Here is a 25,796-nt window from a genome sequence, read left to right on the forward strand (position 1 = left end):
TTTTAGTGGAATAGTGTGTCCCTTATATAATATTGATAATTGTTGCTTAATTTAAAGTAATTGTATGTTGGTATCTTAAATTTATTTTCAATAATGACCTAAATAGATAAATCTAATTGAATTGGATGATTATATAAAATATTTTATATTATTAATATACTAAAATTAAATTTATTTTTTGGTACAGAATTTTATAGGTAAATTTTATACAAGATTAAGTTATTTTTTATTTTTTTATTTGTTTTATCTATGTTACTTTATTTAATTTTAAGTAGCGTCATATTTACAATTACCGCCAGTATGATATTTTATAAAATATGAAAATCAATTTTTTTATAATTTAAATATCAATGTTTGAATAGAAGAACTTAACAGACTCACAATGAGAGAGAGAGGGGAAAATTTACCTAGAGAAAAGAAACTCACATGAGAATAGTGGCGACGGGCTCAACAACGACGATAACGGGATGAGCAGCGATGATGACATAAGCTGTGAACAGTGACGGACCTAGAAAAATTTATTAATGGGGACAAAAATATAATAAAATTTAGGTATAGATATTTTTTTTGCTTTCCACGATATTTAACAAGTTAAGGACTAATTTGTCATGAATTTGAATTCCATTTAACAATCTACAATTGGCCGGCAACAAGTTGCTATACATACGAGACAGAATTCGAACCCTCAATACTTATTTAAGCAGATGACTAAGTCGATCACTTGATCAATCTAAATTGGTTTAGATATATTCAAATTTTAAAATTAGAACTATCTAATACATATTGATAAGAACCAAAAATATACACACAATCATTATTATAATATTTAAAATAAAAAAAATATAATTTCATATGCATAATATAATATTTAAAATAACAAAAAAATATTTATAAGGACCTTTTTTATTTTTAACATGATTAAATATTAATTTTTTATATATATTTTTAAACAATTATTTTACTTAATTGTCAAATCTACTTATTATAATTTTTATAGTATAAATAAATTTTTTAACCAAAATAATTATAGTATATTAATACATAGATAATATATTTTTTATCTTAAACAATTTTTAAAAAATCACTAATAATTTAAGTTATATTTAATTAGAAAATTAAATTTTAATTTAATTATTAATTAATTAACTAATATAATATAATTAACTATCACTAATTTTGAGTGTATTTATTTATTTTTCATACTAAATCAAATTTAACAATATAATTATTATTATGTATTAAGTTTAACAAAATATTTTTTAACATAAAATACAAAAGAACTATTTATATTTTATTTTGAGACAAATATAATATAATAAGTGGTATATATGCATATAAGTATTAATTTTTTTTAAAAAATTTGTGAAGAAGTTGAGAAGAAGAGGATTTTAGGTAAGGATGATTGAGTTTATCTTGCATGACTATAGAGTATAGACTGAAGTTATGAATCATGTGTGATGTGAGGCAAATCCTAATTCCTAAAAAGTATTTATATGTATATAATCGGGGCGGATACACCCTAAACCCGACGATACCTGTCTTGAGCAAAATCTACCCGACTCGTGTCAAGTTATTACCCTTTTTATTCGAGTATGGACATGTCGGGTACCTGGGTATTCAAAAACTCTTGCCAAGTCTAACCACGTATTGATACTCCTTTTATTAAGGGTTTATCGCTAGCCAATAAATTGCTATAAATAACATACAAAATCCTAATAATAATAGACAACACATCAATTTTTCAATATCAAAATTAAAAAGTGCTTTTAAATTAGTATTTCCTTAACATTATCATGTATAAGGACGCCCACAAAAATAACTACAGAGACCGAAAATTACAAACATTCTCTAAAAGATAATTGATAAAATAATTAAATGAGATATAATTAATAACATATTATCTAAAAATTAAAGATTATTTAGAGATAGGATTTTAAGCCAATTTTAAAAAAGTATTTTAGAAAAATAAAATATTTTTATTATTTTAAAAAATAACTATGTTATATATATACTAAAAATTAGTTACTAGTTATTAATCAAAATAAAATAAGTTTTGAGATATCGAGGACAAAATTTGATTGATATTTTTGAAGGACATAATATTTATCGAAAAAGATTTACCGATAAAAAATAGGATCAATAGACAAAATTTATAAAAAAAACCGACGAGTGGAGACAATTGATGGCAATGATTAATATAACTCGAAGTGCGGGGATGCATATTTTTTTTTTGGTGGACAACGGAGATCAAAAGACCCCAAAAAAAAAGCAGAAGAGAAAAAATAAACTAAAACCCTCTAAGAGTAAAAATTTTAAAACAATCCAAACTCAAAGCATAACAAATATCTAAGGAAGGGACATCGTAGATATGCAAGCCAAAGGGGAGCTCTTGTCCCTTTTTTGCTAGGAGATCAGCCGGAGAGTTTGCTTCACGAAGTGTGTCAAACCAGTTGATGTGTTGGATGCGATTGGAAAGAATTCTTATGTCTTCTATTAGAGGCGCACAAGGGTGTAAAGAAGGAACACCATATTTAACGAAATTGAAAGTCACTTGAGAATCAGTTCCAATAATAACATCATGGAGGTAATTGGCGATTGCAATTTGAATCCCTTAAATGATGCCCCATAACTCAGCATGAGTGATCGAACAACTTCCCAAATTCGAAGAGAAACCTTTGATAAATCTACCTAAATGATCCCTAAAAATACCACTACAGGCTGCATTGTTGTTCCGGGAGAAGAAGGAACCATCTACATTAATTTTAGTGACATTTTCAGGAGGGAGATGCCATTTAATCAAGCCATTAGTAATGGGATTCGGTCTTTTCGGCACAATCTCTCTTCTTATAGCATTGAATGTCTTAGCCACACGGGCTTTAATGGCCATTACAGCTTTGGTTGGGTGGGTTATTACTCCCTCAAACACTAATTTGTTCCTATAAAACCAGATTGAGGAAATAGCAACTTCAAACAAGCATTGCCAAGTCTCTTTCTTCTTCAAGTTACTTATAAGCCAATCACGATGATCTGACATGAAGAAGTCTCTATCATCATCATTAGAAAATAAAGATTTCTAGACCAAATTAGCATAAGGACAGTCACGAAGAACATGTAAAATGGTCTCTTCATTCCAATGGCATCTTGGGCAATTTGAGTTTGTAGTTAAATGTTTCCTTCTTCTTTCGACGTTAGTAAGAATAGCATTATTGGCAACTAGCCAAAGAAGGGTACGAATCTTTTCTGGCCCGTTCCAATTCCAAGCCAACTTGAAAACTTGGTCTGGCAGCGATGGATCCTCCTCGAGAGAGTTGTAGGCTGTCTTCAAACTGAAGGTGCCATCCGAGGAGGGCTCCTAAACTATACGGTCACTTCCTTTCCACAGCGAGGGAGGTGCAATAGCAATAATATGACCAACAGATTCCTCTAGCAACCATTCCCTCAATTTCGCTTCATCCCAGCCACCTGAAACAGAAAGGAATTCATTCAGAGACACGTTCGACACATTAGTATTTATTACATGTGTTGCATATTGGTCGAGCCGGCCTAATTTCGGAACCCAGTTGTGATCCCAAAAATTTATTTCTGATCCATTGCCTATACGCCATGTTGTGTTCCGTTTGACATCACTCCAAGAAGAACAAACCCCCTTTCAAAGGTTTGATGCATTGCTCTTTCTGTTGACATTGGGGAGGATATCATTCCCACACTTATATTTTGAGCGCAGCACTCTAGCCCAAAGATTGTCTTTTTTTTCCACCAGCCCCCATCCAACCTTCATCATAAAGGCATGATTAAGGTTTTTTGCGTGTCGAATACCAAGACCCCTTGAAGCTTTAGGCTTGCTAATTTTCTTCCAACTTAACAGATAAATCTTTTTTTATTGTTCAGTGTCTCCCCAAAGAAAATCCCTGTATTTACGATCAATCAAATTACAAGTAGATAAAGGTAAAATTGCAGTTTGCATAGTATAACTAGGAATAGAAGAAAGGACAGATCTCACCAAAGTGGTTCTTCCGGCCAAAGAGAGGGAAGATGCTTTCCAACTATTCAATCTCATATTTAGCTTGTTGATGATGATGTTGAAAGTCTCCTTGGTTACTTTCGAGTGAATGAGAGGCACCCCAAGGTATTTACCGAGATCATCAGTCATGGAGAAATTCAAGGCTTCACTAATCTCACTTCTGACTGTGTTTCCCACATTTTTTGAGAAAAAGACCCGAGTCTTTTCGTTGCTCACTTTTTACCGAGAGCTATTACAGAATGCTTCAAGAACTCTGTTAATGACTCCCGCTTGATCCATATCAGCCTCAGCAAATAAAATCAGATCATCAGCAAAACATAGGTGGGACAAGTTGGGCCCCTCTCTGCTGAGCTTAATCGGCTTCCAATGCCCATGTTCAACAACAGCACTAATGAGTTGGGACAAGCGCTCCATATAGAGAACAAAGATATAAGGGGATAGCGGATCTCCTTGACAAATTCCCCTTGAGGGAGTGAACTCATTAAGAACATCTCCATTCCATAGGACCCTCATCCTTGCCGTAGAGATACAAGTGCAAATCAAATCAATGAAAGTAGAGGGAAAACCAATATCCGTTAGGGTATCTTTAACAAAAGACCATTTGAGCCTATCATAAGCTTTTTCCAAATCAATCTTAATGGCCATCCAACCCTTTTTTCCCTTTCCTGCTTCTCATAGAGTGAATAACCTCTTGAGTAATAATGATATTGTCTGAGGTATGTCTCCCCGGAACAAAACTACTCTGAGTCGGTTTGACAAGTTTCTCCATCACTTTTCGAAGCCTGCGCGCAAGGATCTTAGTAATAACTTTGTAAGATACATTGCACAGGCTAATAGGACGCATTTTCTTTAGGCTTGTAACTGGCTCGACTTTAGGAATAAGGGTAATAAGAGTTTCATTGATTTCTTTGACATTCTGCGGATTCTCAAAAATATCTTTGACTAATTTGCATAGGTCATTACCAACTTTTTTCCACTTATTTTGATAGAACACAGCTTGTATACCATCTTTTCCAGGAGTCTTTAAACTACCCATGCTAAAGACAGACTCTTTAATCTCAGTGGAAGTCACATTACCACTAACAACATTCAGATCCTCAACACTTAAAGGGGAAAAAGCTCGATTAAGGACAAAAGGGATATCAGGAAGATCATCTAAAAACAATTTAGCATAAAAAGAAGTTGCCATAACCTCTAAACTACTTCTATCAGTGACCCAACTCCCATTGTCATCTTTGAGCGACTCAATCTTGTTTCTTCTTCTTCTAGCCATGGTGGTATCATGGAAGTACTTGGTGTTTCAATCCCCAAAGTTAATCCAATTGCTCCTAGATTTCTGGAACCAAAGAATTTCTTCTTGAGTTAGAATATCCTCATACTCTTTCCACAAGACAAATTGCAAATTTTCTAAGAAATGATTACTATTCTGGCTTAAGCTCGTCACAATCCCCTGAAGCCTTCGGAGGATCCTATTTTTCCTGAACTGAATGTTTCCAAAAATGTTTCGGTTCCAATCATTCAGGCCATTTTTAAAATATTCCACACAATTATTCCAAGAATATCTGAAGTTCCAATTATTATTCAGCATGTTATCAAAGTCAGAATGCGTTAACCAAGCTGCCACAAACCTGAACGGTCTTCTCCTCCTATTGGGAGCCGAAGCCGGGTAAAGTTGGAGATAGAGGGGGGAGTGATCCGATTTCATCATCGGAAGATGTTTGATCTTGGCTTCAGGAAACATGATTGCCAATCCAAGTTGCATAAAGCTCTGTCTATTCTTTCCACTAAGCCTCCTCTCTTCCAGGTACAAGGCCAGCCGGTGAACCCCAAATCTAACAAACCACAGTCAGATACAACAGATTGGAACTCATTACAAGCTCCTTGCATTTGGTTAGGGGATCCCCCCTTCCTTTCATGACTATGGAGAATAGCGTTGAAATCCCCAATAAGACACCATGGCAGATTAATCTCATCCCTCAGGGACCGAATGGAGTCCCAAAGAGCATGCCGGGTAATCCTTTGAGGACTTCCGTAAACTGCAGTAAGAATCCAAGGCACATAGTGACTTCCAGTAAGCTTCATATGTACAAATTGAGTATTGTGATGGATAACTTCTACTTTCCAGCTAGCACAATCTCATAAACACCATATACCCCCCGACTGTCCTCTTGCTTCTTCAATAAAACAACCATCGTAACCCATCCTTTCTCTAACAACCTCTCCCCTATTACCACTTATATGAGTTTCAAGTAGAATAAGAAAACTTGCATCATATTCTCTCTTCAGATCTCTAATCAGAGTAGAAAAACACTTTCCTCCCGCTCCACGGCAGTTCCAAGCAATAAGATTCATCATAAAAAAATAAATTAAATCAAAAGGGTCGTCAATGACCGAATCAAACTGTGGTCAAAACCACCGCATCACCTTCGACGTGATCACGAGACACATGATCTTTTTCAATGCTTTGGTCACTTGGCTCCCCAAATTGATCATCCGGCGGTTTATTTCGAGTGTCCTTTCCTCCTTGATCCATTTTTGTGGCCACCATTTTCACGATTTGATTGGAGGTAGAGACAATAAATTGATTATTCACCACATGATCTTCAAAAATTGCCTTTGCCATCTTTGTAACTTCGAACAATTCCTTCTTATTTTGCTCCATAGCTCGAAGATTGCCTAACATGGCAGCTTCCAAGGCTTCCGCTTCAGGGTTTCTTGATTTCGATTTGGTATTTTGGGTGGTAGGTAGCATGTTTACAGAAAAGGTAGGGATTTTCTCCATCATTTTCTCAACATTCTTTAATTTGTGCTTGAAATTCTTTCCAGCCAAAATAGGCCCAGTCTTGTGTAGAGAGGATTTTTTTTGCTCCCTATGGATTTTTTCCAGCCCTACTTCTAATGGTTCTTTTTTGGATGGAAGGAGAGGCATTATTTTTTGGTTGGTTCTAAACTAAGCTCTTCTCTAATTGGGCTTGGGATTTATTTGGCCCATCATCCATCAAATCACTATCTATATTACTCCTTAGATTTTTGGGTTCAATTGGCCCATTACTCATCAATTCACTATCCCTATTATTACTCCTTATATCTTCTGTAACGGGTAGAGTATTCTCGGGATTGCTTTCAAAGAGAACATTGAATCTTGACCCGCTGCCCACATCATGATCAACATCCACAATACTTTCTTTCTTATTTGGTTGGGTATCATATCCATTATGATTAACTTTATTTTTTGGCACAAATCTCTCTTGTTTCCTTCTATAATGCCGTTTTTCCATCATCCACGGTCCGCATTTAGGAGGATCATGATTATTAGGAATTGATTGCTGGGATATAGGCGCTCCTTGGTTAGCGTGATTATTGGAATTATCCGTTGGTGATGACTGATTAGTTGCTTCTCCCTCCGGTTCACTGGCCGAAATATTCTCCGTTTGGAATTCTCCACCATTCTGTGCCTCATTGCACAGCTCCGATTTGTGTCCATACTTGCCACAGTTAAAACATATCAAATGAATGCCTTCATATTGAATATTCAGCGTGCTGCCAAGCACTGATATCTTGGAAAAATTCTGGCAAACCTACCCCGAGAGTGAATGGAGGTTGCACGGTCAATTTTTAGCAGGCTACCAATAACAAAACCAACCCTCCAAAGGAATTTATGATTATACAACTTAGTGGGTAGATTAGGAATCTGTATCCAAGCGGAAATCTTCTTAACCTCATTTTCCGATTCAAGGAAGAAAGGTCTCCACCTTTGAACAATTAAATAATGCCCCGCAATCATCCATGGTCCACCAAGAAGCGCGTGAGAGTAGTCTTCCTCATATGAAAAATGAACCAAAAAATAGTCATGATCCATATCAATAACATTAATCTCACCTTTTTTCACCCAATCTCTATTGAGACGTTGTTCTAAGAACCCTAAACCTACTCTTTTGCCAAGAACTTTGACAATAAGAGCAGTATGCCAGGGTTTGCACCATTCATCAAACTCTTCCTTAGAGACTGGAATTTTAAGACATAGATCAAAAGGTTTATCGCCTTTGAGAACTTCTTCCTCTTCATGATACCAACGATTCTCCGGAACCGGTGAATCGTCCTCTACATTCTCCATGGAAAGATTGTCTTCGTTCACCATGATACCCGGTGCTGATAGCAGCATATCTTTGTACGACATAATATGAGACGCAATATGAGACGCAGAAGTCTTAGCATAATCCTCAGCCAGTATTTCCATGCTTTCACCATTTTGGTTAAGATCAATTTCCTCACGCGTTTTAACCTTCTTAGTGCTTCTCTGAACGAGATCGAATTCCTAGGTCGAGATCCTCGGAGAGCTCACTTGAGACATCTTAAAGTTCTGGTAGTTAGTTATAAGATCTACGGTACAAAGTATTTCAGATTTTGTGGAACACATGTATATCGGGGGATGCATATTAAGAATTTACGCACATGGAAAATGGATAAGAATTTGATTGGTCGAGGAGCCTTATAAATAGTTGAAAATTGGAAGGAATAAGGATTGGAATCTCATTTCAGAAAACACTCTCACATACTCATATCTCTAGTGAATTTCTGAGTTTGCAAAGAGTTTTCTTTTTTGTAGGGTTCCTTCCATGTCTTTTACATTCACTTTAAATTTCTTGTAATTTTTCTTTTCTGATCAAACAAATTTATCTTTTCAGCAAGTTTGTTCTTTTCACTTTCTTCTAAGATTTCGTACCCTGTATTCTATTTCAAAGACGTTCGATTTTGTCGAAGACAGTTTCTTGCTTTCTTTAAATTAAATGTTATTTCTTTCATTTCCAATCATTTTATTTCTAAAGTTATTTTCTTTACTTTTCAGTTTTTCTTTGTTATTATAACCAAATAAAAAAATCTTTAATGTATTTTTGAAAATTGGTACCTATAAAAAGAGTAAGTTTCACTTTCAAATCACTAGATATTGAACCATCCAGATTTGTTAAAAATCTACATAACACTAGTATAAATATATGTATGATGTTTCAATACAAAATACATATCGAAAAAAGATCTAAACAATATATGTATTAATACACAAATACATAATAACTTATTTGATGATTAATTTTTTATATACACATAAGATTTTTTTAACAATAATGCTTCATATCCATAGAAAAAAACCTATCCAAGTCATCCAAACACTTTTTTGTTAACGCGCCTCTCCCTTTTTCCCAAGTTACATGAAATATACGTGCCCCCTCTCTCCCTCCTATCAACGTAACAGATTTACATAAACCTCTTTTTCAACGTAAACATTCTTCTTCTTCTTCTCTTTTTCAACGTTAACAATTTGGATTGTAATTTTTGGATCTGCAATCTCTGCTGCTCGTCGTTCTTCTTCTTTTTTCTTCTCTTTTACTCGTCTTTCTTCTCTGCTACTCGTCCTTCTTCTTCCTATTCTTCTTCGTTTTCTTCTTCGATTTTGTGGATTTATCTTCTTCGTTTTCAGATTTCAATATTCTATCAAAACAATAAATGATTCAATTTCAAACCAGTTGAATGAGAGTATTTTAAATTATTCTTCTGAAACGAATCAAGCGGACGAGGTTTGGATTTTTTTAATCGAATTGAATGGAATGCAATTGTTAAATTGAATTGAATTGAATGAATGCATGTGTTCTGAATTGAATAAAATTGAATTGATAATCTCTTAATTGTAGACACAACTGTTTTGAATTTATATATATAATGGATAATGTTTCGTTCATTCAGTACTATAGAATTATTTCACCATAATAACGTGTTTGGTTCATTCTATAGAAAGCTCTTTGAATTTGATTTTATATAATGGATAATATTCCGTTCATTTAGTACTATACAATTGTTTCACCTTAATAACGTGTTCGGTTCATTATTATGCAGAAAGTTATTTGAATTTTATTTTATATAATGGATAATGTTCCATTCATTTAGTACTATACAATTGTTTCACCATAATGACGTGTTCGGTTCATTATATAGAAAGCTGTTTGAATTTGATTTTATAGAATGGATAATGTTCCATTCATTTAGTACTATTCAATTGTTTCACCATAATGACGTGTTTGGTTCATTACGCAGAAAACTGTTTGAATTTGAATTTATATAATGGATAATGTTCCATTCATTTAGTACTATACAATTGTTTTACCATAATAACATGTTCGGTTCATTCTGCAGACCAGGTGTGTTATGGATGAACAATTTATCCCAAAGGTCGGGATGATTTTCAAGACACTAGAAGAAGTCGGAAAGTTCTACAAAAATTATTCCAAAGAGTTCAGGAATTGCTGAGGTTTGGGGTCAAAATCAGAATCGTCTCCGACCTTTTTTTGGTATTAAAATCATCCTCAACATCACAAAACGTTATAAAATCATCCTTTTCACCCTAAAAAGACAAATTTAACCTTACAAAAAATAAATTTTAAAATTAAAAAATCCTTTCCCAACAAAACTCTTCATTCCAGTTACATTATTGGCGACAAGTCCATTGCAAAAGATGCAAGGATAAATGGAATGCAAGATGTGAAAACTTTGCTACCACCTCCATAAATTAAAGATAATATTTCATCACAAAAGTTCAAAGGGAATGTTAATTACTTCATATGCGCCAGACCTGGGAGGGAACCCATTTTGCTTCTGATGAAAATCAAGCTCTTTCACCCACCCACCAACGTTCAACCTCATCCAATACCAGTGACCCATTGAACCTCACCCACCTACCAGCATACGCACCCAGTCACCCATACCTCTACCTTCATCTCTCACCACTAGATACAACCCACATACTCCTTCTCACAAACCACCAACACTACCAACAACAACAATAATTTTCTTCCCTACCCATTGACATATCTCTTCTGCTAACAACAACAGCACTAACAATACTTTCAATTAATGGTTTAAAAAATGAAAAACAACAAACAGAACACAAACACGAGGCTTAGGGCTGATGGAGGCTGTGGTTGGGCGCGAGGAAGAGACAAGCTACTTTCACGTGGTTGTTGACGTCATCTTCTGCGGCGAGGAGACGCTGCCAATTGCTTTGTCGAGAGGAACGGACGATATGGGGTCGGGGTTCGAGAGCTTTGGTTGTGTGCGGTAACGACGGTGCTTGAAACTCCGTTCGTGAGGCCGTGGTCGTCGTCACCAGTGAAGAGGTCTGGAGAACATGGGCACTTGGTCGACGGTGCTCGAGACTCCCTTAGTGGTGGCTGTGGTCGATGTCACCGGCAAGTTGACAGGCGGTGGTTTGCTGCGGATGGAAGCTCGTCGGTATCGATTGGGAGGCTGGCGGTGCAACTGTGTGGGTGTCTTTTTAGGAATAAATGAAAGGGATGAGAGGATGTTGATAAGGGAGGGTTAGGATGAGGATGACGGTGGGATCTGGAATAAAGAAAGAGAATGGAGTTTAATTTTTTTATTTTATAATTTTTAATTTTATAATTTATTTTTTGTATTTTTTTATTTTAAAATTTATTTTTTATAAGGATAAATTTGTCTTTTTAGGGTGAAAATGATGATTTTATAACGTGTCATGATGTTGAGGATGATTTTAATACCAAAAAAGGTCGGAGACGATTTTGATTTTGACCCCAAACTTTAGGGACGAAAAATGTACTTAACCCCAACATTTTTTTAAATTATCTCTCTGCTATATTGATATATGCACTTTTTTTGGTTCACCCTGTGTATTAATTTCGGTTCATTTATTTTTTTGGGGCTTTTAATGTTTGATAAATATCCTGATCCCATTGATTGTCAACCTGGAACAAAACAGCAGCCAGACAGTTCCAACAGATATATATATTAACATCTCAGACCAATAGGACAAGGACTAATCCATCTTGAATTAGATATATACATTAACATTAAATTTTCAATAACATTTACATTAATATTCACATATATACATTGTTTGATTTTTTAGACAAGTTAAACAAAATAGTGTTAATTACAACTAGTCAAACAAAGTATATCCTATTTACTATCTATATTCCCATATCTGAATTTATAATAAGGGCTAGAGAAGACAACAGATGGCTTTGGGAGTCTTATTTCTTCAGATGCCCGAATCACTTGGTCTCTGATTTTGTTCAGTTTGTGCAACAGAATATTTGAACCATATTCGAGTCTGAAGCCAAAAAAATTTGGTCAATACTTTACTCAATATACCGACAAGCACAATCATGCATATTTTAATCAAGTGAATCGAAATGGCCAACCCAACTGAACCGAACACCATCATGTGCTGAATGAAACGTGATAAACATTCAATCATCAAGAAAAAATTTTCTGCATACAAAAGAACTCAACTGAACACATAACAATCAGATAATCAAATGACAAACACCAGTAAACCGAACACCAATCATGTGTTGAATAAGACATGATAAATAATCAATCATCAAGTAAATCACTTTTGCATGCAAAAGGACTCAACTAAACACATTAATAATCAAATAAATTAAAATAACCAACTCCACTGAACTGAATTTCATTGATATTCTGAATAAAACCTGATAAATATTCAATCAGCAAGAAAAATATTTCTACATGCAAAAGAACTCAACTGAACGCACTAACAATCTGGTGAATCAAATAATAAACACCTGTGAACCAGACACCAATCATGTGCTGAATATAACTTGATAAACATTCAATCATCAAGTAAATTATTTCTGCATACAAAAGAACTCAACTGAATGCACTAACAATAAGGTGAATCAAATGACAAATACCAGTGAATCGAACACCAATCATATGCCGAATAAAACGTGATAAATATTCAATCATCACGTAAATCATTTTTGCATGCAAAAGGACTCAACTAAACACACTAACAATCAAATGAATGAAAATGAGCAACTCCACTAAACAGAAAGAAAATAAGAACACATTTCTATTCCTTTGCCCTAGTTACGCCCAAAAATTGAATCAGATTAAGTCAATCTACTAAACGAAATAACTCAATTCAGTAGACCTAAAATGCAACTAAGAGAAATACGAGATTGCAAGATTTTAAATGAACAATAATTTTTATTATACCTTTCACAGTCTCTGTTCTTATTTTTGTTCGTTTTTCTTCTTCCTTTCGAAATCTTCTCGCGATTTTTTTTCAGTAGCGATTTTTGCAAAGAACACGAGTGAAGTTTGAGAGATTTTGAGAGAGATTCGAAGTTCTCCAGTAGCGGTTTCAATGTTGAAGAAGGAACGTTATTTCATATTCAAGGCGCGAATGAATATGTTAACGTTTCGATGCTCTGGGCCCATGTATATACGCTCATTTAATGTTATTGGATTTTTTTGATATTGGACCAGCTTGAATGGACTTTGATGAAAAATTATATATATGTGTAGCTAGCATGACTGTATTTTTAAATAAACATATTTAAAAAATGAAACCTTTATATCTTTAAAAGTTGATAATTTTACGTTAAATAGATTTTTTTATTATTTCTATATGAATAACAAAAAAATTTTGCACTATTTTTTTATGAACATTTTGAATAATTAATTAATTATCCAAATATTCACGCCAAAAAATTAGATCAAATACTTAGCGAATTTAATTATTTATTAAAAATAATAAATTTTTATTATATTTGTCAAACTAATATTATTTTTTTACAATATCGTATACTTTTTATATTTTGAGATTTTTTATCAGCATGTTAATCTTTCAGGTGCATCGTCTATTATTTACTTTTCTATTAATTACTATGTTACTTCACCATAAGTTTGAAATTAAGAAAAAAAAATTAGGTGAACAAGAACACGGATTGACACAAATGTTTTTGATAAAGTAAGTAAGAAATTACTAGAAGGAAGGAAAGAGTATATATACATATAGTTATATATAATTGATGTCAACTTCAGTTTTATGACTTCCACTGACATTATTTATTTTCTTCCATTGAAATGATAATTTTTGCAAACAAGAAAAGATCACATTGGGTACGTTTTGACCACTCTTGTATTGTATTTAAATTTTAAGGTTTCATTTGAATTTTGTCTCAAAATAAAAACACATAAACAAATATAAAAATAAGGACAAAAAACTGAAAAAGTATTTAAAAGAAAAGGCAAAAACAAATACAGAAAACAAATCTCTTGGGGTAGAAGTATATATAATTGCTACCATCATCGAATGAAGAGGGATTTCATCATGATTTCTCATACTAAGACTTAATTATTTCAGATTTAACAAATTTAGAAATTTCAGATGTTCTTTCTTCAAATTTTATAAGTCAAAGTAACAACTAACTCAAATCACTAATAGATTTAACAATTTTAATTATTCTTACCTCATCAAGTCTTTTTGGGGTGAGAGACAAAGCATCATTGAAAAAAGTGTCACTAAATAAAATGTCGCAAAGTGCAATCAAAAAGATATTTTTTTTAAGTTAGCAGTGAAATTTAAATCTGCAACCTTTAGATGAGTATAAAAAGATTATACTATTTGAACTATTGACTTATGAAAGAAGATACAATATTACCAAACCCATAATATAGGAAACTTAAAGCAAAAGCCTTAGAATGTCATCCGGATAACTAGTTTTGGAGTTTTTTTAAACAATTCGTGAAAACGTATTATGATTATTTTTTAATTGTGTGAACTATACCGTTTAGCAATATTCTAAGAATTTGAATTAAACCTGTTGGTCAGATCAAAAATCGTTTGATTATATAATTCAGTTGATAAATTAAAATAGTTTGATTAAGAACCGTCTGTGAATCGTCAAGCCAACCGAGTTTAAAGTTTAGATTTTTTAAAATCTCTTCTTTTTTTTTCCTTTTTGTGTAAGTGTCTCTAATGGACTATTCAAATTCATGACAATTTTTTTATATAATAAATTATCTTTATCTTTAATATTATAATATAATATATTTAATAATACCAAAAAAAATATTTAATTTAAATTAAATATATATTAAAATTTAAAAATATAAAATATACTTATTTTTGTCAAATAAAAAAATTTATGAATTAAGATGTAATAATAATTAAATTAATATTTTTTTTCTATTTTTTTATTATTCTATAACATAAAATTAAATGTATAGTATTATATATATATATATATATATATATATATATATATATATATATACCTCAATATTTGATTATTTCAAACTATTTAATTTTTATGTTATACTTAGATGAAATTATAAAATTTTATAATTAATGTTATATTTTTAAAATTTATATTAGTATATATTTATATTTTTTATATTTATTTATAATTTTATATATTATTTTACTATCATTCTATTATTTTGATTGAATCGGTTGAATTTCTAAATCTTCAAATCACTACTTAAAAGCAGTTCGATAACTAATTCGAATTTTAAAATCTTGCTATTTAGTGATGTCTGCATGATCAAATTTGACTTCTAGACGATCTGGCTAGCATTGATCTTAATAAAGTTACGTAAATGTAATGCGTGAAACACACCGCAAGGCGTAACTACTAAATATAATCAATGAAGTGTAAATTAGGATGTTCAAATTTAAACCGATCTAAATTAAATCGCTTATCCAATTCAATCTAAATCAAAAATCAATTAAAATCGTACTAATTTAAATTTAATTAGATTTTATTTTTTGCAAACTGTTGGATCGGATCGTATTTTCAGATCTAATTTTCATAATCAATCCAATTCAATCCAAATCGCACAATGTACTATAATATTATTATTTTATTATTATATTTATAATTATACTTATAACATGTTCAATTTTTTATACATTTTATATTATTCATGTATTATTATCATTATTTAATAAATATTTTATGTTCAAAATGTTATTTATTTATTTATTTATTTTAATTAACCTATAATTTTATTTCTATTGTTATGTTATTGTTGACTTTTTAAGATATTGTTGAGACTTGTTATGTCATTGTTGATTATTTATAATTTGATGTTGAGACTTATTATGTGTATTTAATTTTTTTAATTTATAAAATCGCAAATCCAATCCAATCCAAATCGCTTGAAATTGGATCGGATTGGATCGAATTTTTTTAAAAATAGCATCTAAACTAAACCGCACCGCAAATAAAATTATTGTTCGAATTTGATGAATTTTTTTACTCAAAATCGATCCAAACCGCACTGTGAATACCCCTAGTGTAAACAAAAATAATAATAACCATTACCACAACATTTCAAACACTCGAACTTTACAAAAATATCAATAAAAAAATTCTACGGTGTTTAAGATATGTGATGCGTGAGCATCTTATATCCTTTTTTATTATTTTAGTTAGATTTTATTTATTTTTATTTTATTTTAGTGCAAAAATTACATTTAAATGCTATTTTGAGTTTTCCTTGTGCTTTTATGGTTTTAGGTGAAATTCAAAAGAATTTGAAAGAGTCTGGAGTAAGAAAAGAAAATATTGGCAGCATCCTTCCTGGACGCTGAACGCCCACCTGGCGTTTGGTGCCAACAGGCCAACAACGCACAATTTCTCCTTGGCGTTTAACGCCCAATCCTGAAGCTGAACGCCAGCAGCAGTCTGTTTCACATCTCTCTGAACCTCCAAGTGGATTTAACACTTCTTAGTTTTATTTTATTTATTTTTTAAATTTTTATTTAAAAAATAATATTTTTTAGGTCTAACATTTATTATTAGGTTGTATTTAAAGGAAAAGATTAACCTTAGTAAGGGGTTTGAACATTATCTTCTTCCTTCCGCACTTTTCAGAGCCATGTTTTTTCTGTAAATTATGAGCAACTAAACCTCCTGATTAAGGTTAGGAGCTCTGTTTATTTCTATGGATTAGAACTATTATTTTTCTATTTTAATTAATGTTTTGATTCAATTCTAATGATTGTTTTCATTCTTAATCTTATGAATTGGGTGGAACGAGAGTATAACCATTTTCTATTTGAGTTGTTGTGATTATTGAGAGAGGTATCTCGCTTGAACTACAGCTTGAAAACAAATTCCTCCTAAATTGCTAATTACATGAACTAATTGGGATATGTATCATGAAATTCTGTTAGCTTTGGGTAATTAGGGGTTTTGTGGCGTTAAACTGATTTTCTGAACTTAACCCTCTAATCGGAATTGAGTGATCATGAGAGTGACGTTTGATGAAGATTAGAGGAGATTAAATCGCTAAGAGATTAAGGTTTAAAACTACTTATGGTTTGTCATAGAATGAATCATTCATTGTTAAAGTAGTTAGTAAGATATTTTAATCCGGAAAAAAGTAAACATCTCCGAAACCTTAATCGATTTCTCACCATTGTTTTACACCAAACCTTTTAATTGTTTTCTTTATTCTTTTATTCACTCGTTTATGCGTTTATAACAACACAATTCTTTTTACCGTTTGTTTGACTAAGTCCAACAGGACGACTATTGCCTGCTTAGTTAGACAAATTTTTGTGGAATCGATTCTCATTCACTTAAGGTATTATTTGGATAACTCAGTGTACTTACTAGTTAAATTGTGCCTAATTTATTTCAAAAATAAAAGAGACAAAAGTGAAATTTATCTTTTATATTTACATTAAATAATTAAAAAATTAAAAACGATAAAAAATATATTATCAATAAGTTATATGAATAAAACAATTAAACTACCGATTTCATAGACTTTATTTAGGTAGTTGGTACATCATTTTTACTATGATATAGGATCATATGTAACATATCTACGTTTATTTTATGAATTTAATTAAGGAATTAATATTTTGTTAGTTAAGATCGTTAGCATGTGTGACTATTCACCAAAGAATAATAAGATGAATTAAGTGACATAAGATGAGAGAATACATCACATTGATTTAAAAGTTTTAAATTATCAAGTTATGGATTTTTTATTTTATAAACTCTTTACTTATGCACTCCTTGTTAATTACATTTGCAACATTAATAAAAATTTTTATGTGAAGTTGATTAATAATTGAGAACTATTAGATAATATCATGCACTTTTTAATTATACTTGCAACATTAATAAAATCTTCATGTGAAGTTGATTGATAATTGAAAATGATTAATTAATAATTTGACGAGTTTGATTAAATTGTTATTTAATAATTCTCAACTATACTAACTTCACACAAAAATAATTGTATGTGAGTTTTTATTTTATTTTTTTTGAATAAATTTATCAATATTTTAAACATTTTTGAGTAAAAATTATTATTTTTTCCTTTAAAGGACAATAATAATAAAAGAATATTTTGTCTTTTTAATTAATATTTAAATGAATATTTTAGCATTTTAAAATTAATCTTTTAAAGGGGATAATTTTAACTTTTTTAAAATTAAAATTAAAATCAAATTATTTTTTTTTTTAAATAATTAAATTAAATAACTCTAACTTTAAAAGAATATTTTTGTCTTTTGAAATTAACTAAAAGTGTATTTTATTCTTTTTAAAATTAAATCAAATTTTAATTTAAATTAAATAAACTTAATTTTAAAAGGTATTTTAATCTTTTAAGATTAAGTATAAAAGATATTACTGTCTTTTCAAATAGGTCCAAATTAATCATACTAAAATACTAAAAAAAAAGTCTTAGCCATTTTCTTAAAAAATAAATAACTTATAAAAATAAATTTAAACAATACTTCTTTTACTTACCTTTTACTAACTTTTTAAAAGGAGTTTTAATGGTGCAAAGTTATAAGAAGTATTGTATTTTTCATTTGAAAATTTGGACATCAAGTGTAAAGTTTCTCGATCACCAAATTTAATTCATTTTTATTTTATCCAACTATAGAAAATTTGATGTACTTATTATATCTTAACAATTAAATTTATTTCGATGTTAATTATTTGTGCTAAGTTTTTGAAAAAAAATAATAATAATAATAAAGATTAATTATTAATTTGGTATTCAAAAAATTTAACTGCTGATATAAAATTTATGAAAAATATTATCAATAAAATGATTCTAAATAATTTAAAATTATAACAAAAAGAATCAATACATATTATATTTTTTATAAGTAACTAAAAAACTTTTATATTTAACAAATAATTTATTCATTAAATTTAAATTTGTGGTAATATTTGAATAAATATTTAAAAAATATAAAAAAAGATCAAAATAAAATTTGACTTCTAGACTATTTTTTATTTTTTAAAAAAATGATCATTCACAATAAAAACTAAAAAAATTTACTTGACAAAAATTTACTAAATTTTAAAAATAAAATTTTTTATTTTTTTAATAATGATTACAAAAATTTATATTAAAATTTGATCTCTAAAATTATTTTTTAAAATATATATTTAATATCTAGTTTTTGTTATATTTTTAAATTTTTCAAAAAAAAATTTTTGACAACATTTTTTAAAATTCATTTTGTATATGAACTTTTAAGTATTATTTTAATAGTTTACTCAATAATAATAATAATAATAATAATAATAATAATAATAATAATAATAATAATAATAATAATAGAAAGAGAAGCAGTTGCAAAGTTAGGGTTTAAGAGTTAATAGGGCTGGAAGTGAGTCGAGCTGAGTCGAGTTAGGCCAAGTTCAAGCTCGGCTCACCAAAATTGAGCTTGGCTCACGACTTGACTCATTAACAATCGAGCCTATTTCTTAAGCTCAAACTCGGCTCACCGAAAGCTCACGAGCTGGCTCAAGCTCACGAGCTGACTCAAATAATAGAAACATAAATACAAAATCTATAATTTTATATCAATAAATTGTAACTTATATATTTTAAAAAATATTTAAAAAGAATAATTTTATATATTATTTATCTATCAATAAATATAAATTTTTTATTTATGTCTTACATCAAAATTATATGTAATAAATAAATATAAAATTTTAAATAATTAAGATCATTAATATATAATTATATATTACTATTTCATATGTATATATATAATATTAAAAGTATAGACTAAATGCATATAGGATATATATATATATATATATATATATATATATATATATATATATATATATATATTGAGCCAGTTCACGAGCTAATGAGCTGAACTTATTCAAGCTCAAGTTCAGCTCATTTAATTTATGAGCTCAATTTCAGACTCAAGTTTGGCTCACCAGCTCACGAGCTTAGCTTATCGAGCTATTAACGAGTCGAGCTCGAGCTGGCTCATGAGCTGTCTTGACTCACTTCCAGCCCTAGAAGTGGATGTGGGGGCAAGTGGAAGCAACCTTGATTTTTGCCAAAGATTGGGTGGGGCTGTCGTGGTGTTGAAGACACCCACGCGAGATTTCATATTTAATTTGGATTAGTCAATCCACATGTGGATATGAGTTACTTCAACGGGATTAACCTCCATTAACGGCTTCATTAACGAAAAATGAAATAATAACGGAAAATAAACAGAAAAAAATAAAATCCTTTAAATTTGTGTGTTCTTAAAAAATTATATTCGTATTAATTTAAATATTTATTTTTATTAAGAAAAAATAAATACATATTTTAAATTAAAAGAATTAAATTATCACTCAACTAACAATTCTCTATGGCAGTATCACCAGGTTATACGGTTAATTTGCTTGATTTGTATTTCCGAGAAGAAAACGACGTCGTCAGCATTTGGCCGATATATTTGGCTATTGCCATTTTCATAATAAAAAATTAAATTAAAATCAAAGTCGGTCCCACACACCCATGTGCTCTGGCCCCTTTTCTGTAGACCGTAGGTCCTCTCATGAAACACGTGGATGATGTAAGTTTTGATAAGATGACTCTCATTTATTATTTATAGATAAACTTTCATTTTTATAGGATGATGTAAGTTCTGATAAGATGACTCTCATTTATTATTTATAGATAAACTTTTATTTTTATCTATAAAAATTAAAAATACTGATATATTTATTTATAGAAGATAGAAATTATTATTTGTATCTATAAAAAAAGTAAATTTTGTTAATAAAATGACTTAAATCTTAAATAATTACATAAAATTTTTAAATTATTCTTGGTGAGTCTCATTCTTTTTAATTCTTCAATTCTTAAAAACAATTCAATGTATTAATAAAATTTAAGAGTAACAAGATCCAGACATAAATTCAATAACCAAATAGAAAAGAGTCTTAAGGAAATTAAAGAAGAAATTGAAAATAAAATGATGAGGAATGAAGGTAGCAGCAGCTTTCTCAAGATTCAAATTGAAAAATCAAAATAAGAATGCCAAAACCCTAGAATGAAGTAGGAGTTTCCCTCACTATAATTTAAAACTAATAAAAAATTAAAGTAAAAAATGAAGTGTGTTCAGTCTCAGCTCCATCCCATCCTCTAGTCTGCGTTTTCGGGTTTGAAACAGGGTCCAAATCAGCCCAAAAATCATCCCCAGTGAGTTTTGTTAAGTGTGGCACGTGACGCTCGTCATGCGTACGCGTCAGCCATGCGTACGCGTCGCTGAACCTTGCACCTGGCCACGTGTACGCGTCATCCACGCGTGCGCGTCACTATCAGATTCTGAAATCCTTAATTCCTTGTGTTCCTTTCACTTTTGTAAGCTTCTTTTCCATCCTCTAAATCATTCCTGCCCTATAAAACCTGAAAACACTTAACACACATATCACGGCATCGAATGGTAATAAGAGAGAATTATAATTTGTAATTTTAAGGCCAAGGAAGCATGTTTTCAATTATAGCACAAAATTAGGAAGGAAACTTAAAAACATGCAATTTACATGAATAAGTGTCAGAATAGTTGACAAATCCCACTCAATTCAGTCCAAAATATATCATAAAATAATGGTGTATCAAATCTCCCCACATTTAAACATTAGCATGTCCTCATGCTAAGCTCAAGTGAGCTAAAAGAGTGAAGGAAAAATGGTGAGATTTATGCAATACAATTTATCTATAAGAATGCAACTACATGCTAAATGTTTTTACCTACTTGGTTAAAAGTAAACAAATTCTCCAAGGATAAACATAAACTGTATTCCACTAATTCAAATCTCAAAATAAAGTACAAGTAGGCTTACAAGAAAACAGCTCATGAAAGTCGGGAACAAAGAATCGAGTATCGAACTCTCACTGGAAGTGTATACACTCTAATCAATCTAGTGTTTGAGGGTTGATTCTCTCGATTCTCTACTAATCTTGATTTTCAAAATTTGCTCTTCTTCTACCAATCAACAAAAATTTAATGCACAAATACACATATCAAGAGGTCTTTTCAAGGGTTATAATGGGATTAGGGTCAAGGTAGGAATGTATTTGGTTAAGTGGACTAAAATTCGAATCCTTAATTAACCTAAACTTCCCACCTAACCTAAGACATTCCATGTCATCACAATGCAAAGCCTAGCTACCCATTAACTATTTTTCCACAAATCCATGCACCTTGATATCTTTTGAGTACAAATCATATGCATTAGTTCACTTATTAGACTTCGGGCATTTTATCCCATTTTTATTGCTTTCTCTTTTTTTTCTTTTCTTTTCCTTATTTTTTTTCTCTTTTTTCTTTTTTTTTTTCAGTGAGTTAATACATATGATTAATGTGCTGGATGCATGAACAAGTGTCCAAACTGTTTTCACATTTTCATATAAGAATATAAAATACCCAATTCCCTAACCAAGTATTTCCCAAATCCAAATTCTCACACTTAGTTCATATGCACTTTCATTAGTCTAAGCTAACCAAGGATTCAAATTAGGGATATTTATTATTTTCTGATTAAAGTTAATGATGTGATAAAATAAAGAATAAATGGGGTAAAATAGGCTCAACATTGGGTTGCAAAGGATAATGAAAGGGTAAGGCCATATGGTATGTGAGCTATAGTGAAACAAGGCCTCAATCACATAAGTGCATGCATGCATCAAACAATGAAAATATAGAATCAAGCAAGACAAAGATCACAATTTTAGAGAGAACAACACACGCCAAAACAAAATATTGGTTGATAAGATGCAACGAATCAAATAGGTTCAAAGATCTCACTAGGCTTGTGTGTTAGAGCTCTCTAAAACCATGTTCCAAAAATAAATTCCTTCAAGAAATGTTCAATGAAAAGTTTTCAAATTAGTGAAATGCTTTAAATCAGTGTCTTGAAGAAGAAATTATCACTTCAACCCAGTAGTACTTAAATGCAAGCAACTAGCTACTCATGCAAGTTATCCTATGTAACACAAGAAAATTAAAGTATTGGTGTTGAGAGAGAGTTGTTACCTTTGGGAGTCAGTTACCGACCTCCCCACACTTAATACTTGGCACGGTCCTCTGTGCCATCTGTGATCCGTAAGGTGGGTTTGGGATCTCCACTTCCAATGGCTAAATGATGGGGGGACAGGGGCATCTCCATGTCCATATCTTGATTTCTCACCTCGCCATAATGGAAGTAGAGTCCGAGGTGTCGGTTCCTCCATAGGTGGGTTAGAACACCCAAGGAGCTCCTCCAAGTAGTTATAGCGGTGCTTGTTACGTCGCTCCATCTGCTCAATTCTCTGGCTTTGTCAGTCTACCTTCTCGATGAGCTCAAGTAACAACTGGTGGGTGGATGGTGGTGGTGCATGTGGTGTCGATGATGGTGGAGCAAAGGATAAAGGGATGTCGAAGGACGGGTTTTCATTTCGGCTCACAGGTGGCGCTGGAGGCCTGATATATTTTCCATTCAGGACAAATTCGTCATCCCTAGGAATCATGGTCTTCACATCCCCAGCCCTAAACTCTCTTCTCTTGATGTTTTTGTCATGTACCACCTTCACCTTTTTTTTGTAGAGCCTTGAGTTTTCATATGCTTCTAGCCGAAGGCACTCCAATTCCTCCAGTTGTAATTTTCTTTCAATTCCAGCTCCTCCCATTCCTGAGTTGCATTCCTTCACAGCCCAATAAGCTTTGTGTTCCACCTCTACCGGAAGGTGACAAGCCTTTTCGTAGACTAGGCAGAACAGACTCATGCCAATTGGTGTCTTGTGAGTTGTTCGATAAGCCCATAGCGCATCTCCAAGCCCAGAGCTCCAGTCCCTTCTATGAGGTTTAACAATCTTCTCGAGTATGCGCTTGATCTCTCTATTAGACATCTCGGTTTGGCCATTTGTTTGGGGATGGTAAGCCGTCGCCACCTTGTGAATGATGCCATATTTCTTCATCAAACATGTCATTCTTCTGTTACAAAAATGAGAGTCTTGATCACTCACGATTGCTCGTGGTGATCCAAAGCAACAAATAATATTATTCCTAACAAAAGAGATAACAATGTTAGCATCATCAGTATAGGTAGGAATTGCTTCCACCTACTTAGAAACATAATCAACAGCTAACAGAATATTTAAGAAACCATTCGAGTTTGGAAATGGACCCATGAAGTCAATACCCCAAACATAAAAAGTTTCACAAAACAACATGAGTTGTTGGGACATCTCATCCCTCTTGGATATGTTTCCAAATCTTTGGCATTGGTGGCAAGAGTCACAGAGAATATTAGCATCCTTAAAAAGTGCGGGCCACCAAAATCCGCAGTCTAAAATTTTTCTTGCAGTTCTTTGAAGACCAAAGTGTCCACCACTCTCAGAAGAGTGGCATGCCTCTAAAATAGATTGGATTTCAGATTGTGGAACACACCTTCTAATTATTTGGTCAGCACCATGATGAGTGGATTTTTGACGGTTTAGAATTTCACAAATGAATTCTCATTGCAAGTATAGTTTCTAAACCAACAATAATCCTTTCATACAAAAGATTGTTTGTCACAAGTAACAAACCCCTAATTTTATAAACCGAAGTATTCAAACCTCGGGTCGTTCTCCCTAGGAATTACAATAAAGTGCCTTGTTATTGGTTAGAAATGTGTTTGGGGATTTTGGATAAGAAGCATGAAAAGTAAATGGCAATGAAAATAAACTAACAACTATAAAAGGCTCTTGGCAAGGTATGAAAATTAGAAGTCCTATCCTAGTTATCCTTCTCAATTGTGATGAGAATTGTTCATTGCTACCACTTAGTTAACCTTACTAAATAAAGGAAAGTCAAGTGGATGAATTGACTTGAGCCACAAGTCCTAGCCAACTCCCAAGGAAAGACTAACTTTAGTGCACTCCAAACCAATTAGCAATTTCTCCAATTACCAATCAACAAAGGAATTAGATAACTCAAGTGTCACTAATTGCTCTACCTAGGCCAAGAGGAACAAAATCTATACTATATCTATAAGAGACATTTCAACAAACACATAAAGTGAAATAGAAGTAATCATTATTAAATGCAAGAATTAAAGGAATCTACAACTACAAAAACAAGAGATCAACAATAGAAAAGCAAAGAAGAACAATTATTATGAATTACCTCTTATTGAATTGAAAGGAAATGGAATGAACAATAGTAGATCTACAACAAAATATAAGAACAACATAAAGGAAATTACAATAAAAGAATGGAAGAAGAATGAATGTAACAACAAGGAATTGAGAAGATAGAAGTAGAAGAAGATGAATTAAAATCTAGATCTAAGAACTAAACCTAATCCTAATCCTAATCCTAGAGAGAAGTGAGAGCTTCTCTCTCTAGAAACTACTTCTAAAACTAAACTATGACTAATGATGACAAGTATGAGAGTAGGTTCATTCCCCCTTCAATCCCTGGCTTAAATAGCATCAGAAATGAGTTGGATTGGGCCCACAAGGCTTCTAAAATCGCTGGCCACGTTTTGCTTTAAGTGAACCAGGTGGCAGCAACGGCGTGTGCGCGTACTATGCGCGTGTGCGCCACCATACGTATAGAAACTATGGTAAATCTTATATCGTTTCGAAGCCCCGGATATTAGCTTTCTAACCCAAC

General features: G+C 31.7%; 2 protein-coding genes across 4 annotated transcripts; both read right to left on the reverse strand.

Moving 5' to 3' along the window:
• Nucleotides 1-2,823: 2,823 nt before the first annotated feature.
• On the reverse strand, nt 2,824-6,841 carry LOC114924160 (uncharacterized). Of its 3 annotated transcripts, none has more exons than XR_011862629.1 (2): nt 5,650-6,841; nt 2,824-5,357 (listed from the first exon to the last, which is right to left on the reverse strand). XR_011862629.1 is itself a non-coding variant. In XM_029287674.2 (2 exons), exons 1-2 carry the CDS (start codon nt 6,804-6,806, stop codon nt 3,353-3,355), a joined length of 471 nt encoding a protein of 156 aa, XP_029143507.1. In that variant the 5' UTR covers nt 6,807-6,835; the 3' UTR covers nt 2,824-3,352. The 3 variants fall into 3 exon arrangements, 1 of the variants encoding a protein (XP_029143507.1); XR_011862630.1 differs by having other exon boundaries at nt 2,824-3,462; nt 5,650-6,804; XM_029287674.2 differs by having other exon boundaries at nt 2,824-3,462; nt 6,446-6,835.
• Nucleotides 6,842-23,476: 16,635 nt separating this feature from the next.
• Nucleotides 23,477-24,124, reverse strand: LOC140173745 (uncharacterized). The gene has a single exon (XM_072198317.1). It carries the CDS (start codon nt 24,122-24,124, stop codon nt 23,477-23,479), a length of 648 nt encoding a protein of 215 aa, XP_072054418.1.
• Between the last annotated feature and the right edge of the window lie 1,672 nt (nt 24,125-25,796).

The sequence above is a fragment of the Arachis hypogaea genome, chromosome 6, assembly GCF_003086295.3.
Source record: "Arachis hypogaea cultivar Tifrunner chromosome 6, arahy.Tifrunner.gnm2.J5K5, whole genome shotgun sequence".
NCBI lineage: Eukaryota > Viridiplantae > Streptophyta > Magnoliopsida > Fabales > Fabaceae > Arachis > Arachis hypogaea.

Excerpts from the sequence above, each read along its gene's own strand:
- LOC114924160 (XM_029287674.2), bottom strand. The coding sequence starts at position 6,806 with ATGATGGAGAAAATCCCTACCTTTTCTGTAAACATGCTACCTACCACC. Across the intron at positions 3,463-6,445 it reads GTCTCGTGATCACGTCGAAG|GTGGCTGGGATGAAGCGAAA; the intron begins GTGATGCGGTGG and ends TTTCTGTTTCAG.
- LOC140173745 (XM_072198317.1), bottom strand. The coding sequence starts at position 24,124 with ATGACATGTTTGATGAAGAAATATGGCATCATTCACAAGGTGGCGACG.